A 21,165-nucleotide genomic window follows, 5' to 3' on the forward strand; every position below is an offset into this window, starting at 1 on the left:
TCAGCATGTAGCTCAGGAAATACAACGTCATAGTCATTGAGCTGTATGAAAATGAAACTGCAGAGCAAAATTCGAGTTATAGGTGAGATATGTGTACAAATAAATGTGAAATATGTTAAATACAAGTGGAATATATTTGACGGGTGTATAAGGCAAAGCCACAGGTAACAAGCTCATCCTAAATCCCTGGAATGATTTCAACAAAATTTGATACACATGTTATTTATGACCTGGAAAGAAATGTTGTGGGTAAGAACCACCAGCCTCCTAATGAGGTGGCGGTGATAACATGAAGAGAGAAGGGGAGAGGGGAAGATGGACAGACACAGAGTAGAAAAGAGGAGATAGGCTAATAAAAGAGTGGAATCTCTCTCTCTCTCTCTCTCTCTCTCTCTCTCTCTCTCTCTCTCTCACACACACACACACACACACACACACACACACACACACACACACACACTGTTTTGCATCACCTCGGTTCCGAGAGTTCTGGAAGCTGTACAGAATATTGGAATGGAGATCAATATAAACATCATTTCTGCCCATTTTACTGCTCATGAAAACCACACATTGCATATTGTACCACAATACAACAAGAAATAAAATGCAAAGATGTTGGTATTGTGGTACAAGCAATTAATTTCTGGGACAGTGTAATGAAGGAGGCAATTGAAACTGGAGTGACGGATGATTTAATCAATAGAGATAGAGACTTTAGTTTAACTAAAGTGTGGGATTTGGCACTTCATTTGCTTAAATCAAGCCACAAAATATATCAATGGTTTTTGTCCGCTCACAGGTAAGTGCCTATTAAGATTAAGGTCGTTTTTGGTAAATGGTTTTGTCTTAGCATTTGCCTTACCCATAAGTTCCCCCCCCCCCCCCCCCCCCTTGGTATCTGACAACAAGGGAAGTTGTCAAAATAATGTACAATAATAAAATGACAGTTCTTTGTTATGACACAGAAATGTTAATTGTTGAATCTGTTGCCAGTTAAAATTACTTGTTACAACACACTCATTGTTACTGCAAGCTATAAGTTGTATTTTAATCATTTATCAGCCCATACAAGTTACTCTGCGACAGACAAGTTCTAAGTAGAAACTTCTTAGTAGACAGCACACACATCAAAGGTTTACTTTAGTGTTTCACCATTTGCAAACAACAAATTTATTTAATATATTTTTCTTTGACAATCCCGTCAACATAAAATCAACCAGGGTAAGTAAGGTGCACTTTCTTCAACCTGATCTGATTCTCAGAAGAAACCAGCCTTGTCTTTAATCAGGAGACCAACTTTGCATTTATGTAAAATAGTTTGCATACATTGCATGAAACAGATCATGGCAGCTGGAAATTGTTTTTTAGCTAGTCTTTATCAAAAGGAGTGCTGAGTTCTGTTAGTGTTGTTGTCCGAATTTATAACTGTCGTCAGTTGTCCTCTTCCTATCCTCTAGAACTAAAACATAAATCATAAAATCAAGAACAAATAACAGCTTACATGACACTTGAGGACACTGGCATCAAATGATCTCTGACAAGTGTCAACAAAACACAAAGCAGATGTCTGTGTAATCAAGTTCACTTCATTTTCTAAACTTGAATCTGTTTCTGTTGCATGCTGCACAACAGGGAGCTGAACAAATCCACGATAGTCAGGTCCTTTGTCCCGAACTCGCACTGAATAAACCTGGAAAAACAGAACGAACTGTCTTTAGATTATTCTTGATGGTAGGTGACAAATTTTCAAAGGAGAAAGGGCTCAATAAGATAGTTTGAAACACTTACTACTCAATGAATACTCTTCCTCATTTTTCTCAAATTACTCAACCCCAAGTTACTATTTTACGTCTCTCCTCCTCTTTTTTCTCAACACTACATTCTCCCCATTACCTTGATCCAGCAACATTGATTGCAATGCTCTATCTCACCCCACAACATCAACTTCCTGAATGGCAAGATATAATTTCCTACTCATAATCTTAGCTTCAAAAAGAACAGTGACCCCACCCCTACATTAGAACGCCATTCTGTTTCCATCTGGTTCAAAGATCCAAAATGTTCGTTAAATGTGTACCAAAAGAGTAATCATCATATTATCCCCTTCATTCAAAGGGTAAACATATAAAGTGTGGTGATAGCAAGTTGGAATTAAATTCATGTCCTGTAAATTACACAGTATCACACAGCTACTTACCACGAGAGCAAAACAGGCAACCTATTCCATATGGGATGGAACCTTTGTATATATGGGTGCAAAGCTCTCTGCTAAATAACATGTACTTTGTGTCTTTGCCAACAGAAATTTCCATTCTATGTATTTTGTTTCATATACATGCACACATTTGCATAGTAACAATAGCAGAGCAACCTTTCTGGGAACTATAATGAATGAAGAAATATTACCCCTGTGGGAGTGCAGTCAGAATCTAGCAGCAAGATTAACTCTCTATCAACTTCAACATGGCATTTCTCTTTTTATGTTAAAATCGAAATAATATCTGTGAATTACTGATGGTAATTTCTTGAATTTGTTTAACTCCCCCCCCCCCCCCCCCTCCACCTCTTCAGCTTAACCTTATTCTGGGAAAAGAAATTAAGTTCATCATTCAAGATTTTACTAAAATGAAATGTAAGTGTTACAAAAGCACGAGTATTATTTATGATACAGTTGCCTTGGTTGAATTATTTTTCTGTGTTGAATCATGACACCACAACATATTTATTAAAATTAAGTTGGAACATAAAGATTAAGTGTCTTACTAAGGAAGAGGTAAACTCAAGGAAACAGATAACTGGTCTCTGCAAATCTGACCTATGTTAATCTGGAGACACTTAGTATACTCTAAATTTTGTTACAGTACGGGAGGTTGTCACTGATTCAAAACAAGACATTACAGTAAAGAAAGAAAGAGATACATGATCACTAAAGTACATTACATAGTACAATCAAACATTCACCTTATTTTATAATCACAGTATTTTTCTGAAACTAATCAGATAAATGTGACTGAGTTTTGTGACATGTAGAAATAAAACTATTTGCCTTTAATGTGATATGTAAAACACACTAGTTACACCCTAACCGAATGAGTTTATTGTCCTCTACAACTTCTACCACTCAATGGCCACTTTCTAATGATGAGGTTAGGTCAAATTCTGGAGCATCAGATGTAAAGTTAGATTTTGTTGCAGATTATCTACATAGCCTACAGTATCACACTGTTTACCCCAGAACTTTGCACCTCCTGCCGTTTATTTAGAGTTATAGCACACTGTTAAGGATACTTTGATCGGCCACTTCACTGAGCAAATCTGCGTAGTTGTGCAGATTGCACTGGGGCATAGCAGCAAACAAGGTTCTTTAATTTTGTAATGTCTAACTGGCAGAAAAGACTACCAAGAAGTGTAATACTTCATTAAGTAGATATTAGAGGAACTGCATAGCTTGAATCTGATAGTTCCTCAAGCTTCCTGACAGTCCTATATTTTTAATCCTCACAGTATACACTATTTTATAAGTATGAAGATGATTTGTGATACGATTATTTTATCAGTTCACATGTGATGGCAGCATACTTCTTACTGGAATGTTAACAATAAAAACATGTTCAAGCTTTGCAAAATGAATCCTTCCAAAACATTTACAACACCAGCCTTTGAGGAAATTTGGACCTATGCCAACAACTAAGGATGGAATCTATGGAATCTCTGAGTAAACTTGACAATGTGTTGTGTGTCTACCTTTGAAGATTGATTATCTAATAAAAAAAGTTGGTTCATTTTGATCAGTGGATATATATATGATAGGGTGGTGTATTAATGTGCCCAAAGACAGCTTGATTAATCTTTATTGCATAGTGCACAACATATAAGCTCAATCACTGCGTCGCAAGTTACCCCATAATGACACATTCACATTTCTACCTCACAAAAATCTTACCAAACTGCAGTAAACAAGAACAATTAGCATCCCCACAAATTGTAATGAGGAGATAAACCTATTTTGTATTAATCCTTTTCGAACAGTTCTCACAAGAATGTCAACTCAGTCTGAGCATACATGGATACTTTACAAAGAGAAGTGGAGATTCTATAAACGTGTCATTTCTCCAAGTGCTGAATTTCTATTCAAGACATGACACGAAATAAAACAAAATAAGCTGGTTACAATGTTGGGTAACTGAATACTGATAGAGCAAAATCTTGTCACGATAACATTCCTGTCCTTTGTGTTATACTCCTGTCTAAAATGTGTTCCCATGTAAAATGCTCCTTCATTGAAGCTTCTCCAAAGCTTTCCTAAGAAACTATACAAGGCATCACATGTTTAAAGCACTTCTCTGCTGTGTGAGATGTGTTGCCCTCTGACAGTGACATTTCTTCTGAAGGTCCAGTAGACTCACACAAGCTTGTCAGCTGATGATGGATTACTTATCAACTAGTACAGGGGAAATTGTGGGCTTTTGTTAGCAGATGGATGTGGGAAAACTCCATCCCAACCACTTTCCTGACTTCTAGCTGCCAACCACATACCTCCTCACACAGCAAAGTCACCTGAGACTTTTTATTTATTTATTATCTGTGCAAAAACATTATGAAATGCCTCTTTTTCTTATTAAGCAGGTACACATATAGCATGCAGACCCATTTACTTGTGCAAAACAAATGAAAGACAATTATTTTCTGTGTAGTAAATTAACCTCAACAAAGATTATTCATGTGCTTTGGGATGTACAACAAGTATAAGCTGTCATGTGAGATAACAAACAAATGATGAGCCGGGATGATAAGGATACAATTAGTCACAAAGGTGAAAGTGTTTGTTCACAAAGATCAAAGCAAGCCACAAAATTGTGTTTATTGCAGGTAACTATGCTGACCACAAAAAAGGAAAAGCCATTTTCCTGTAGAACTTTTAAGCAACTTTCCTTCCTCCCAATATAACAAGCAAACTTCATCCCATGAAATTCTAAGCATCCAGCACAGTTAGAGGCTTCGCAGATTCTGGCATGTTAATGTGTTGCAGATACTAATGAACAAGATGCTTTTGATAATATTGCTTCACCACTTTCATAATTCATGGGAAAATGTTTTTGTAACGTGCACAGCTGACAGGATAAAATTTTTGTCATCAAATTCTGAAAGGTGAATGTCAATGGTAGCAATCCTGATGACAAAGACTGGCAGGAAGATCACAAAAAACTTAGCAGTGTCCACTTTCAAGACTTTGTTTCAGTTGTAGTAGTAGAAGCAACTTTATTCATTCGTCAATACCTTTTCACAAGGATTTAGGAAATGTCAAAATATTTACAAGTTTAGACCAATTTAAAATAAAGCTAATTCGTATACACATACAATTACAGACTTCCAGTTAGAGAGTTAGAGACAATCATTAGATTTTCTCCTGATATACTTTTTTTTTCTACAGATAACTTATTAAATAGTGTAATGCCACAGTGTTCACTCATATCTCATTATCAGTCACTGCACACACTGTACTCACATTGTTTCATAACACTTCACTCACTACTCTCTCTCTCTCTCTCTCTCTCTCTCTCTCTCTCTCTCTCTCTCTGGTGATCTCTGGGCCATTTTCTGTACCGCAACTTCCCATTTGCTATCCCGAAAAACTGAGTCAGCATCCCTCTATAATGAGTGAGATGTTGAGCTCAGAAAGAGGAAGAGATGTTAGTATTGTGATATGCATAGCTTGGGGGTAAGTATTTCTAGATATAATAATGCTGTCATCATCAGCGAAGAGAATTTTTTCACCATGAGTAGCACTACTGGGAAAGTCATTGATGTATATCAGGAATAGTATTGGTCCTAAAATGCTACCATGCAGTACCCCTATATTAATGTATTTTGGTTCTGGTAAATGTTTAGATCTATTTGACGTGTATGTTATCTCTACTCTTTGTGCCCTATCTGCTAGGTATGATCGAAACCAGTCATTAGCTACCCCTCTTATTCCCAATGCTTCTAATTTATTTAATAGTATCTTGTGGTCGACTGTCTCAAAGGCCTTAGAAAGATCCAAAAATACGTGTGTGACACACTCATCTTTATTAAGAGCATCAAGTACAACTTTTGTGAATTCTACTGTAGCTGACTCCATATTTTTGCCACTTCGGAAACCAAACTGTGATTCGCTTAAAAGATTGTTTTGATTCCGGTAATTCATTAATCTGTCTTTCATAATTGCTTCTATTATTTTTGAGAATGGTGGCAGCAGGGAAATAGGCCAGTAATTTTCTATGTCTTCTGCATTACCTTTCTTAAGCAAAGGTACAACTCTTGACTGTTTTAACTGCTCTGGAAATGTCCCTTATGTGAAGGATTCATTTATCATATTTGTTAAGGATCCTTGTATAATCCCTGTGCATTGTTTCAGTACACACATTAGTACTTCATCTAAGCCTACTGACTTTTCATTTTTTTAGTTTTTGAACAGTTTTATTCACTTTTTTCTCTGTGGTTGGAAGTAACATCATTGTAGTTAGTGCAACATTATTTACAGCTGTTGTATTTGTTTTGGGGGATTTTTTTTTTTTTGCAATACTTCAAAAATGCTCATGTACTTAGTTGGATAAGTGTTGTGGATCATTTATTAACTTATTCCCCTCCCTTATAAATATATTATTCTGTGTTTGTTTGCCTCTCCCCATTTCCTTTTTTATAACATCAGTCAATGTTAGTGTTATATCATCTTACGTACTGAACACAGAACACAGATGAGATAATAGGAGACAATGCAAAAGATAACAGTTGCTACAAACAAAGCAGAGATGGAATGTGAATTAAGAGCCTGATCCTTCACAAAATAAAGACCTGGGTACGATTACAAGATATATCTCTGCAGGTAACACTGAGTCATACGATGATATTAGCTGTAGACTTAATCCCACACAAAACTCTGTGCTTCAACACCACTGCAGACTGAAGCAACAGACAGTTGAATTCAGTTTTTAAAAAGAAACATCTCATTTCTGTGTACCCACAAAACAGATTGTATTTTATTACATGAAATTATTCCATATTTATATTAACAGGGCAGATATTTCTTTCTTATAATTTCTAGAATACCTTTATATAAATGCACATGTTGACAGATGTGAAAATTACTGACAATCAGTTTAATAAGCCACAGCTGCAAAATACTAACGCGAATTCTTTACAGACGAATGGAAAAACTAGTAGACGCCCACCTCAGTGAAGATCAGTTTGTATTCCATAGAAATATTGGAACGTCCGAGGCAATACTGACACTACGACTTATCTTAGAAGCTAGATTAAGGAAAGGCAAACCCACATTTCTAGCCTTTGTAGACTTAGAGAAAGCTTTTGACAATGCTGAGTGGCATACTCTCTATCAAATTCTGAAGGTGGCAGGGGTAAAACACAGGGAGCAAAAGGCTATTTACAATTTGTACAGAAACCAGATGGCAGTTATAAGAGTCGAGGGACATGAAAGGGAAGCAGTGGTTGGGAAGGGAGTGAGACAGGGCTGTAGTCTATCCCCGATGTTATTCAATCTGTATATTGAGCAAGCAGTGAAGGAAACAAAAGAAAAATTTGGAGTAGGTATTAAAGTCCATGGAGAAGAAATAAAAACTTTGAGGTTCGCCGATGACATTGTAATTCTGTCAGAGACAGCAAAGGACTTGGAAGAGCAGTTGAACGGAATGGACAGTGTCTTGAAAGGAGGATATAAGATGAACATCAACAAAAGCAAATGAGGATAATGGAAAGTAGTTGAATTAAGTCGGGTGACGCTGAGGGAATTAGATTAGGAAATGAGACACTTAAAGCAGTAAAGGAGTTTTGCTATTTTGGGAGCAAAATAACTGATGATGGCCGAAGCAGAGACGATATAAGATGTAGACTGGCAATGGTAAGGAAAGCGTTTCTGAAGAAGAAAAATGTGTTAACATCGAGTATAGATTTAAATGTCAGGAAGTCGTTTCTGAAAGTATTTGTATGGAGTGTAGTCATGTATGGAGGTGGAACATGGACGATAAATAGTTTGGACAAGAAGAGAATAGAAGCTTTCGAAATGTGGTGCTACAGAAGAATGCTGAATATTAGATGGGTAGATCACATAACTAATGAGGGGGTATTGAATAGGACTGGGGAGAAGAGAAGCTTGTGGCACAACTTGACTAGAAGGCAACCGATGGAGGTGGAAGAGGATGGTTGCCTTCCCTTTTTTGACGTGTTGGTTAGGAGGAAGGATGATGGATCATTGGGACACGCAGTCTACAGCAAACATACTCACACCAACTTGTACCTACAGAGTAATAGTTGTCACCATCCGGCTCAGCGTGAAGGGATACTTTGTACCTTGGTACACAGGGCACATGTCATTTCTGACACTGAGACTTTGCCAGCTGAGCTGTCCCATCTTGAAGTTACATTTCGTCAAAATGGTTATAGTGATAGACAGATTGAACTTGCGTTGCGCTTTCGACCAACTGTACATCGGGTGATTGATGATAATTCTGAGTCAACACCTAAGTCTACTGCCTTTTTGCCTTACGTAGGAAACACGCCCAACAGGATCGGTCGTATTTTACGGAAATACAATGTGAAATGTGTTTTCCAACCTCCATCTAAAATTAGAGCACTTTCGAGTTCCGTTAAGGATGATCTTGGACTGCGTAAGGCGGGTGTATATCGTATTTCTTGTAGCTGCGGCATGGAATATATTGGTTAAACTATCAGGACCGTGGAGCACCGATGTACTGAGCATAAGCGGCACACACAATTACAGCAGCCAAGTAGATCTGCTATTGCCGAACATTGCTTGGATACTAGTCACTCCATGTTATATAATAACACCAAGATATTAGCATGTACGTCCAGCTATTGGGACAGTGTTATTAGGGAGACAGTTGAGATTAAATTAGCGAGCAACCTTGTTAACAGGGATGGAGGTTTCTGTTGAAACTCAGTCTGGAATTCGGCTCTCTGCCTTGTCAAAAAACAGAGGGACAACGTCAATGCTACCTCATCTGCGAATTCATACTCTCACTATCGATAGCTCTGACTTTTGTCATCTTTAGTGGCACTAGTTTTCAGTGTGTGTGTGTTATCTTTCCTGCTTCAGTCCAAGAACCGAGGCTTTAAATTTGCATGTACGCCGCCTGTCCATTGCAGTTTGCCTTGAAAATGGCGGGGTGTTCTCACGCCAAAAAATCGGCGGTCGCTGAAAGTGTTATGGCTGGATTCCCGGAAGTTATTTGAAAACAAAGTTAGCCAGAAGAAGCCACTGACCACCCAAATGGTAACATAACTTTTCAAAGTCAACACAAACAAGCTGTCAAAGGACAAGTCATTCAGTACAGAAAATAATGTTATATGATATAGCTACATAACTGTAACAGGAAACCCTCCCCACAGCTGGAGAGAGCCTGAGCAGGACATATGCTGTGAGATATGGTGCTTCTAGCATTTGGTAGTGGGAGAAACGGGTCACTACTTGAGAAGATATCTTGCACGCTGACATGTAAACCAGGGATGACTCTGATAATGTGGGGCAAATAGTGACAACTTCCGTTATAAATACATGTAACAATAATTTATTTTTTTATTTAAAATGTCAGGGGAAGTGCCTAAATCATTGGTCATAATTGTGGCATTATTACAATGCAGTAAACTTTTAGTTTTGCCAAACAAATTATGGGGACAGAGCCACCTGAGAGTTCATGATGAAGTATAAAATATGAGGGTAAGTCAATTATTATCTGCAATTTAGTTATATTTCTGTTTAATTTGGAAGTACTGTCATTTTATGTTGATGACATATGCTTTGCTTATTTGTTGTTGTATCTTTGCAATTTTCAAGCTGCTACATTAGTTTCGTTATCGCTGCTGTGCTGTTAACCATGGCTGCTCTGTTGCACCAAAGAAGAGCAATGTTCAGCGATCTGTTTTTACGTGGTTGGAAGGTGTATCAGGGGGCAAAATTCGCGAAGACTTTCAGTACAATATGGAAACAATGTTTTGCCACAGCCAAGTGTCTATGAATGGATAGAAAAATTCCGAAATGGTTGCACCAGTGTTATGCACGATGAAGGAGCCAGACAACCGTTTACCGCCACAAATGAAGAAACCATTGAGCATTCACCTGAAATGATTCTCTTAGACAGACGATTAACTATTGACGAAGTGGCACATCATCTGCAAATTAGTCACAGTTTTGCCTATGAAATCATCCATAACAGACTTGGGTTTCATAAAGTTTGTGCACGATGGGTCCCAAAACAACTCACACAGTTGCATAAACAAACGCACTTGGACATCTGCAAAAAACATTTGGGTCACTATGGTAATGAAGGGGACAACTTCCTAGATTGGATCATTACTGGTGACGAAACATGGATCCATCATCAACCAGTATCGGAATATTATCGGGAAAGGGACACAACAAGAAACAGTGTATGTTACAGTGAGATGCTTACTGCCATGCTAAAGCCTGCAAATAGAAGCAACTGCCAAGGATTGCTGTCAAAAGGTGTTGTGTTGTTGCACAACAATGCCCGTCCGCATACAGCTGTCCACACTGCTGAACGCTCCAAAAACTCAAATTTGAAGTACTGGATCATCCTCCATATAGTCTCGATCTTGCCCCTTCTATCTCTCGCTTGGTCCACTCAAATAGGCATTAAGGGGCCGTCCATTTGCCTCGGACGAAGCAGTGAAAGACGCGGTACATTCTTGGCTCGCAACTCAACCAAGAACCTTCTTTTATGAGGGCATCAGGAAGCTTGTACAATGATCAACCAAGTGCATTGAAACACAAGGAGACTATGTCAAAAATGATGTTCTTGTAAGTTTCCTATTTGATTACAATAACTACTTTGCAGATAATAATTGACTTACCCTTATAGTTTCATGTTATATAGTTGGTTTCATAGTGTGCCAAGTGAGTCAGTCCTTACTTAGAAATAATCCTGCTCAGATTTTCCTCTTAGCTCAGAACATAAACTTATTCCATTTTCAAGTTAATGTCTACCTTACGACTTATCTTAGAAGAAAGATTAAGGAAAGGCAAACCTACGTTTCTAGCTTTTGTAGACTTAGAGAAAGCTTTTGACAATGTTGACTGGAATACTCTCTTTCAAATTCTAAAGGTGGCAGGGGTAAAATACAGGGAGCAAAAGGCTATTTACAATTTCTACAGAAACCAGATGGCAGTTATAAGAGTCGAGGAACATGAAAGGGAAGCAGTGGTTGGGAAGGGAGTAAGACAGGGTTGTAGCCTGTCCCCGATGTTATTCAATCTGTATATTGAGCAAGCAGTAAAGGAAACAAAAGAAAAATTCTGACTAGGTATTAAAATCCAGGGAGAAGAAATAAAAACTTTGAGGTTCGCCGATGACATTGTAATTCTGTCAGAGACAGCAAAGGACTTGGAAGAGCAGTTGAATGGAATGGACAGTGTCTTGAAAGGAGGATATAAGATGAACATCAACAAAAGCAAAACGAGGATAATGGAATGTAGTAGAATTAAGTCGGGTGATGCTGAGGAAATTATATTAGGAAACAAGACACTTAAAGTAGTTAAGGAGTTTTGCTATTTGGGGAGCAAAATAACTGATGATGGTCGAAGTAGAGAGGATATAAAATGTAGGCTGGCAATGGCAAGGAAAGCGTTTCTGAAGAAGAGAAATTTGTTAACATCGAGTATAGATTTAAGCGTCAGGAAGTCATTTCTGAAAGTATTTGTATGGAGTGTAGCCATGTATGGAAGTGAAACATGGACGATAAATAGTTTGGACAAGAAGAGAATAGAAGCTTTCGAAATGTGGTGCTACAGAAGAATGCTGAAGATTAGATGGGTAGCTCACATAACTAATGAGGAAGTGTTGAATAGGATTGGGGAGAAGAGAAGTTTGTGGCACAACTTGACCAGAAGAAGGGATCAGTTGGTAGGACATGTTCTGAGGCATCAAGGGATCACCAGTTTAGTACTGGAGGGTAAAAATCGTAGAGGGAGACCAAGAAATGAATACACTAAACAGATTCAGAAGAATGTAGCTTGCAGTAGGTACTGGGAGATGAAGAAACTTGCGCAGGATAGAGTAGCATGGAGAGCTGCATCAAACCAGTCTCAGGACTGAAGACCACAACAACAACAATCTTGGAAGTGTGCTACATTTACATTCATGCAGTATAATTTCAATAAAAACAGAGATGCTACCTTAATTTTTCCTTTTAATAATAGTAGCTACCCAAAAGCTTATCAGAAGTCACTGTTTATCAGTTTATTGCATGACAGCACTACTGACTGTGAAGGACATCCTCAGAAAAAACTGCAACACACAGAGTGCTTGCTTACATGGTTCATTCATAGCTGAGTTAACCTCATCTGTCTGCATATCTATTCACAACAAAATGATATTTCTTCTGAGGAAGAAAATTTGAGCATTTTGTGTAAGTCAAGGTTTAATTTAGAACAAGCTCACACTCTAAATTTCAGACTCCTGAGCAAGACCAACATTTTGAACTTCTGCAGCCCAACAAAATGAAGGAAGATTAAGGTTCAATTTAAATTGAAATATACAAATGGAAAGATTTCAAAAACGTTGTGTTTGATTTGTTCATGGGCAGTGCAAAAACTCACTGTGGCAATACACAGGAATATAGAAAATGGTTATGCACAAGTTGTTAAAAACTCTTGGGAAGGACCAATCTTGATATCTACCTTAAAAAGTTTGTAATGTGCAGAGAAAAGTTAAACCTGGAAGGCGAGAATGTGATCTGAATGCCATTCCTCTCAAATATGAATCCACTGCCCTAATCACTATATAATCTTACAAATTTACAAAAAAAGCCTCTGAATCTGGGAATGGGTTTTCAACAATAACCTTAAAAATAGTACTAATTCATGCAACAAAATCTTCACGTGTTTTATTCCATGCAATTTCCCCAGAATATTACATTGAAAATACAATGAAAATTAAAGCACACATGGACGTGTTTATTTTCCCTCTCATCATCTACAAGGAGGCTAGGACAGATAGCACACAGTGCATGAGTAACTCATAAATATTTCAGAATGGCGCAGTTGTTTGTGCTAATTATGCTCTCAAAGAATACACGTAATTGTAGTACACAATTACTTGACAATTCAAACAGTGGACAGTTCTTTTTTAAAAAGCTGATGTTAAAACCATTAAAAAGAAACTGAATGAAATATCCAATAGTCTGCTGTAACTATACTTGTTCAAGTGTATTATACACCCACACAACCAGTTTTGCATTTTCTGGTGCAAATAAAATGCTATGTTATAGGTTACAGAAAGTTGTACAGTAACAGCTGGCGTAGCTACAGCACGTAAAGTTCTCAGCCCTCCTCAATTAATAAAAAACCATTGTCAATTGATAAAAAGACCATCACAAATGATGAATGTCATCCATGTTTTAAGTTGCAAACTGTACACTTTCAGATTAAAATATGCTTTTTTCATCCTATGTCAAGCAACAGAATTCCCCTCATAGATGTTATTCAGGGAAGTACTGAGCCCTGTAGTGACAAAAGCCGACACACTCATATGTATTTGCCACCAACACAGCAGCTAACAACATAAGCTGCAAAGTGTCTCATGTTTTGTCGAAGCGAGTGATGTGGCTGCCGCCCAGGTACTGAGACAGTGACACAAATTGAACCAAGACGGGCAACATGGAAAATAAAAAGTGTCACTAGTGCATATTTTAATCAGAAAGTGTCAAGTTCATTATTTAACACAGTCATGACATTCTTCGTTGACAATGGTCTTTCTATCAATCGATGACAGTTTTTTTACTAACTGAGGAGGGATGAGAACTTTACCTAGCCATGCCAATTGTTATTCTATAGCATTCTGTAACCTAGCATTTATATCTACACCACAAGATGCAACTTCAAAGTTGCTAAATCTGTTGTGTGGATTTATAAGTGACCTGAACAAATACAGCTACAGTGAGCCATTGGACATTTCATTCAGTTTCATTTTAATAGTTTTAACACCTGTTTAAAAAAAAATCACTGTGTGAATTGTCAACTAATCATGTATAACTATTTTAGCTGTTGTTGCCCCAGCTTTAAAATTATGTGTAATTGCAGATTTTAATTTAAATTTAGTCCTTTTTGGACAGGCAAATGAAACAACAAGACTTCCTGATTTTTGAAAATTTCAAAGTGAGTTTCAATAAAATCAGTACTTTGAATTGTCGAATTTGCCATTTGTGGACCTATCCCCTTCCATGGCTACAATCCTACTGGGTTGAACACATTTAGCCACAGAAACATATTTTAGGAGACAAGTCATTCTCAGCATAGCTAAAGAGACCATTTTTTTATTTGATGCAAGACAGGAAGATGGCAGAAACCAGTGTAATTCAGGTGAAACTTATCCATGAGTCTTCGAATAAGGAATGTTACAATCTGTAGATTCCATGCTATGTGACTCAAGAAGGTGTACCATCTGAAGTTCTGTTGGTTGGTTCGTTGGCTGGTTGATCAAATGTACCAGACTAGTAGTCATCAGCCCCTTGAACAGTAAGGTCTACATAACTGTACATTAAAGATGGCCTACCACACAAAACCCAGGGGAAAAGAACCCCAGGACTACAAAAAGTCAGCAAAGGCTAGATAAGGAAATAAGGGACAAAAAAGAAGAAAGCAAAACAGAGAAAGAAAGGCAGGCAAGGTGCCCAAGCTAGGGAGCAGCCAGAAGTGCCCAAAAGCAGAGGTAGTCCACTCTGAAAATGCCTAGGAAAGACTAGCAACAGAGACAGGGTAAGAGAAGCACAGATAGACAAAAGATGAACAAGTCGAGCAGACCATGTGTGAAGGAGGAGGAAAAGTAAAAGAACAGGTAGGATAAGGGCTGGGGTATACCACCAAGTCCAGACAGCTGCAGCACAGCCTGGGCAGAGGAACCAACAAAAAGTCCTGCCAATCCCTCAATGGGCTGGTAAGACCAAGTGGCTCTCTCTTTAAGAGACTGGTAAAAGCCCCCTTCACCAATAAAACATAAACATACGTCAGTCACTGAGGCGCCATCTCTTAACATCACGGATAGCGAGTCAGTGAGATTAAGAGCCCGCTGCATACAGGGTGGCTATATTGGAACAGTTCACCAAAATGTGGATGACTGTCAAACAGGAACCACAGTGATAATGGGGTGGGGCCTTGCAATGGAGGAGTTGACCATGAGCCAGCCAAGTATGGTCAATGCAGAGCCAGCAAAGGACACTAGAGACCTTGAGAGAGGCCTACAGGGAGGACCTTCACATATTCATAGTCTCCTTTATCACCATAGTTTGTTCAGTGAAGTCAGAGTGAGCCATTCTGTATTCCTGAGCTCTAAAACTTTACAGCGTAATACCGCTCCATGGCCTGTTTCCAGAATATAGATCTCAAGAGTCAGCTTACTGGTAGCCAGTTTGGCCAGGCTATCAGCGAGTTCATTCCCTGGTATCCCAATGTGACCTAGGGTCTAGATGAAGGTCACTGAGCATCCACAATGTTCAAGGGTGTACAGAGAAACCTGGATAGCCATTACCAAAGGATGGTGAGGGTAACACACGTCAAGAGCTTGCAAGCTGCTAAAGGATTTGCTGCAGATGAGAAAGGGGTCAACTGTTGCATGAACAGATATGCTCAAGAGCACGAGAGATGGCTACCAACTTCGCAGTGAAAACACTACAGAAAACTACCAAGGAGGGCAGTTCACTGAGTCCCCTATGTTGATAAGCAGAGCCTATGTGACCAGCAACCACCGAGCCATCAGTAGAGACTACTCTTGAACCACAGGACTACTTTTGAACCACAGGATGCGCCAAAGATGGAGAAAAACTGGTGGCAGAGGGCACCACGATGAACCAAGTATTTCAGACCTTGTGATAGCTCAAGACAAAGCTGTGGCCAAGGGATGCCTCATGAAGGTGCACATGAAAGGACTGGAGGAGGGGTGGTAGGGGGAACAACTGGAGTTCAGAGAGGAGGGACTGGATGTGAACTGCAGCCATAATCCCTGATCTGCGCTGCAGTTGTGGTACGTGGATTTCCACGATTCGAAAGAAGAGGCAATTTTTCGAATGCTTAGGGGAACTGTGAATGTGTGTAGCATAACTGACAAGCTGCTGTTGGTGCCTGACCTGCAATGGAGGGACCCCAGCTTTCCTGAGTAAACTGTTCACAGGGCTAGTTCAAAAGATTCCTGACGCAAGTCAAACCCCACAGTAGTGTATTGGACCAGTACCCGCAATGCTGAGGCCAATGCCGAATCATATGCCAGACTGCCATATTCAAAAGAGGATTGTATCAGGGATTTGTAAAGGTTGAGAAGAATCGAGTGATATGCACTCCAGCTGATGTCACTCAGGCAGCAAAGTGCATTAACATAAGCTGACGACAATGGGGAATCCATGTCAACTGAGCATCAAAGAACAGTCCTAAAAAGTAATAAGTCTCTATCACATTGAGTAGTTGGTCATCAAGGTAAAGTTCTGGTTGTGGGTGAATGGAATGACATCAACAGAAGTGCACAAAACGAGGGGACTGATGACAATAGACATTAAATCTCATAGTGCTCAGAGCCATTTGAACCATTTTTTGCACAAAACGAGTCTTGGTGAATGAAAACCGAAAGCTACGCATGAGGAGCCATGCTTGCACCTTTCATATGGTGCCTTGCAGTCAATGTTTTGCAACACCCATACTACAGGAGCAATTATAGAGGTAAAAGTCATCAGCATACAAGGAGGGTGATACTGAGGACCCCACAGCTGCTGCTAGACATTTGACAGCTTCTAGAAAGAGAGGGACACTTGGTACAGAGCCCTACATGACCTTATTCTCCTGGATATGGGAAGAACTGTGGCAGGCATCAACTTGAACCCAGAAAATACAATGAGACAGGAAGTTACAAATAAAAATTGATTCGGAGCAGATCCCAAGGGGAGAGGGACGGGGAGGGGCGGGGGGGGGGGGGGGGGGGGGGGGAGAGCAAGGAATGGTGTCACCATGTCGTGTCATAATCCTTTCACAGGTAGAAGAAGGTGGCTACGAGGTGGAAAACACAGTTTGGATGGCTGACTCCAGATAAACTAGATTATCAGTAGTGAACGGACTTGGCAAAAACCACCCTGGGACGGAGCCACAAGATGCCAAGACTCAAGGAGCCAACACAGGCACTGACTTAACATGCATTCAAGCAACTTCCAGAGAACATTGGTGAGACTAACTGGGCAACAACTGTCCATCTCTAGAGGGTGTTTACCTAGTTTCAGTACTCTGATGATGATGATACCTTCTCACCACTGCAATGGGAACTCACCCTTGCTCCAGATGCGGTTAAAGATGCCAAGGGTATGATGCTGGCTGTTCATCGACAGGGCTTGAGCATTTGGTTAGGGAAGCAGTCTGGCACTGGGGCCGTATGCAGTAAGCTAGGACTCTGATGAATACCCACTAGCTGAATGTAGCATTGTATAGCTCCAGGTGGCATGTAGTAAAAGATAACTGCTTTCGCACAGTCCGCTATTTTAGGACATGAAAGGCAGGATGATAATTCTCACACACAGAGGCTCGTGCATAAGGCAAAGAAAAATATTTGGCGATGGTATCTGAGTCAGTGTAGACAGCCCATTCAAGGCAATACCAGGTACACCTGCAGCTGTTGTCTGGCAGCCATAAGTCTGATTCTTACCCAAACTTGCGAGTGAGAGGTACGTAGTCCATAGATTGAAATATACCATTCCTAGCATTCCAGCTTCCATTCTTTTATTAGGTGACAGACCTGGGCACAAAGTCGCTTACAGGTAATGAGGTGCTCCATGGATGGGTGCCACTTATAGCATTGGAGAGTCGACCTACGACCTCAAATGGCCTCTGTATTTCTGATGACACCCAAAATACTGTTTCCTGTTGGGTCAGACCCGAGGAACAGGTGATTGCTAAATCAGCTGTCAAAAGAATGGCTGTACTTGTATTCTGGACTGCATCATTGACATCTCCATGCGATGGGGAGCCAAGAGCGACAGCAGAGACAAAAGCATCCCACTTAATGTTGTTAACAGCCCATTTGGACAAGCTTCCAGCGAGTGACACTGAGGGAGGGACAGGAAGATAAGGAAGTGGTCATTAGCACACATGCAATCATGGACTCTCCAGTGGGTGAATGGGAGAAGACAAGGTCTGTAGATGGAAAGGTCACTAGTGGAGAAAGTTCCATAGCACACACTGAAGTGCATGGGACACCAGTGTTCACGAGGCAAGTGTCAAGTTGTGCCAGTAAGTTTTTGAGGTCTTTATCATAGCCAGTGATCACCGTCTCACACTAAAAAGGGTTATGGGCATTGAAATCAACTAAAATCAGGAGAGGTGGCGGGAGATGAAAAACCAATGCAAACAATATGTTCTGAGACACTTCGCTATTGGAAGGAAGGTAAACATTGCAGGCTTAAAAGATGCCATAGCTCAGCCAGGTGGCAAAAAACTGTTAAAATTTCACTGAAGAATAATGTTGGACACATATTGTGAGGCAATGAAGGCACTCAGGAGTAAGGATGTACTCTAGCATCACTTGCTGCCACTTGTTGAGAGGTTATGGGATCAACACACATAGGTTCTGGGTTCTGTTGTATGGTGTGACTTGGAGCTTCAGGGGCTGCCAGAATCTCTGCCTCAGCCACAGGAGTTGAACAGGCGGGATCTGGTGGTGTGGGAGCCACTGGTATCTCCTTCTTCTTGGAGAACTACTTCTTACCATTTCTCTCCTTAGAGGATTTGGATGATTGCGAGGGCTTCTCTGAATCAGTTTCAGGTAATGATGATGATCGTGAAGCCCTGCGATCAGCAGCTTGTGGCCCCTTCAGCCACTGGCTGGTGTCCAGTTGCAAATCTTGGAAGGAAGTATACCAAGGGACCTCTTCCTGGTGACAGAAGCCAGATGAAGGTTTTTTGTCTCCAGCAGGAAGGCAGGGACCAATGTCTCCAGTGAGTGGGAAGCCAATGATCCCAAAGTAGGTGTGAAGGAAGCAGCAAGAGGAGAGCCCCAACCTTCTCGGGGACAGGCACAGTTGAGCGGCCCTGAGGGCCTGCTGTTGGCACACGTGCGGAAGTACCATCACCAAAGAGGTTTTTGGCCCCTTTACAAGTAAGTTTTTCCAGAGTCTTGCGTTCTTGTATTTTCTCCTCTCTCTGGAAAATGGTGCAATCTGGAAAGCAGGAAGAATAGTGCTTTCCACAGTTGACACAGATGGGGGGAGGAGCACAAGGAGCATATACATGCAGTGCTTGTCCAGAATCTCTATTGACAGGGTTAGCATTGCAACACAGAGACCTGTGCTCGAATTTCAAACACTTGAAGCACTGCATACAGGGGTGGAGGTACATTACATACGGTTTCACATTGCATCAGTATACCATCACTTCCTCACCGAGGGGGGGGGGGGGGGGGGACACCACTTTGATGAAGCGCTGCTTGTGAGGGTGGAAAGACTTGCGTATCCACATGAAGCTGAGGGCTATGCCAAAGGCAGAGGACCTACTGCTGGAAAGCCTTTAGTTGATGGATGAGACTAAGAGTCTCCCACAACATCCCATCCTCCTTATCCACTCCTAGTCCTTAGCCAATTTCCTTTCCCAACCCAAGGTATAATGCGATCTGTGCCAAAGGGTGAGTGGCAATTGGGAAGATGTGTGGCAAATAGAGCCTCAGGGATACTGTGCGACCTCCCTGAGTAAGTAGTCTTACACTGCGCGGGGTATCTGTGGTGTGGACCATGTATCCCGAAATCTCGTGGGACTATAATTGACGCAACTAAAGAAAATAAATTAAAACAAACTGCAGGGCAAACTGAGACCTCAGACATCCAAACTACTGAATCAGGGTCTAGACCTGAGCCAGAAGTGGGAACTGTAACCGAGAAGTTGGACCAGATCAAGATTAAAGCCTTGTCTGGGGCCCAGAAGACGAAACTTCTCAGGGAGCAGAGACAAAAGGAAGGGAAAGAATTGCTTCCCAAAGACAAGCAGAGGGAATTAAAAGGGCTTGAGAAGACCCCCACGAAAAAACTGCCTGAGGTTGAAGGGGATACGCAGACCCCCACAACATCGAAGACAGGCAGCAAGAGGATAAGGGAGAAATCTAAGAATCCCTCCTCCCAGGATAAGTGAGCCCAGAAAAATCTGAGGCAAGAAATAGGAAAACAGGCCTATAGTACTGCAGTCTCAGTTTTTAAGATGGTAGTTATGCACGAAGGCTATCCACTGGTAGCCATCACTTTGCAGCAGGTGGGACTTGTAGAGATGGTCCTCTTTGAAAAGATTGGGGCGAGGGGGGCGATGCTGGTCCAGGACCTAACTTCAGGAGGGTCTATCTAGATTGTGGTGCCCTCATTTTTGTCTGTGAGGGGGTGCATACGGTGGAATGGCTTCAGGACAAGGTACACGATATTCTCATGGGAGGATGTGAAGCTGCTGCTTAAGATGGCGATGGAACTAATTAAGACCTCATGGGTTTCAATATGAGTCACCCCTACGACTCTGTTTGAAAAAATAGGCATCCAGAACCCAAAAGTAGAGGACTGGAGAGTAATCAATCAGAAGGTTGTACCAAAAGGATGAACCCAGCTGGTGGAGCTCGGAGATAAGTCCCTGAAGGTGGCCCGCATCTCGTAGTCGTGCGGTAGCGTTCTCACTTCCCACGCCCGGGTTCCCGGGTTCAATTCCCGGCGGGGTCAGGGATTTTCTCTGCCTTGTGATGGCTGGGTGTTGTGTGATGTCCTTAGGTTAGTTAGGTTTAAGTAGTTCTAAGTTCTAGGGGACTGATGACCATAGATGTTAAGTCCCATAGTGCTCAGAGCCATTTGAACCGTTTGAACCCTGAAGGTGATGCGAGAGCAAGACCTGAAATTGTTTTTAGGGTTCTTCCAGGTCATCACTAGGGTTATCAAAGACCTCAAAGGCAATTATGGCAGCAAGAAGGAGACTGGAGGTGCTGCAGATTAATCTGCAGCACAGTAACGGGGTCTCTGGTGCCCTGAGCCGCTGCCTGGGGAGGCAGGAAGTGGATGTGGCCCTGATACAAGAACCCTACATATATAAAGGGGGCATATCGGGCCTCGGTGGAACTGGAGGTAAGGTGATTTATGCTAGAAATCTAA

The 21,165-nt window shown here is 40.8% G+C and overlaps 1 protein-coding gene across 4 annotated transcripts in view; it reads right to left on the minus strand.

Moving 5' to 3' along the window:
• LOC126353929 (uncharacterized protein C2orf42 homolog) overlaps positions 1-21,165 on the minus strand; it is a 250,331-nt gene that overhangs the window by 171,821 nt on the left and 57,345 nt on the right. For all 4 annotated transcript variants that reach the window (XM_050003187.1, XM_050003188.1, XM_050003190.1 and 1 more), the window contains one exon: positions 1,502-1,690. In XM_050003187.1, coding sequence (XP_049859144.1) covers positions 1,502-1,690 — 189 coding nt within the window. The remainder of the gene's footprint in view (positions 1-1,501; positions 1,691-21,165) is intronic.

This window comes from Schistocerca gregaria, chromosome 3 (assembly GCF_023897955.1).
Source record: "Schistocerca gregaria isolate iqSchGreg1 chromosome 3, iqSchGreg1.2, whole genome shotgun sequence".
Classification (NCBI taxonomy): Eukaryota; Metazoa; Arthropoda; class Insecta; order Orthoptera; family Acrididae; genus Schistocerca; species Schistocerca gregaria.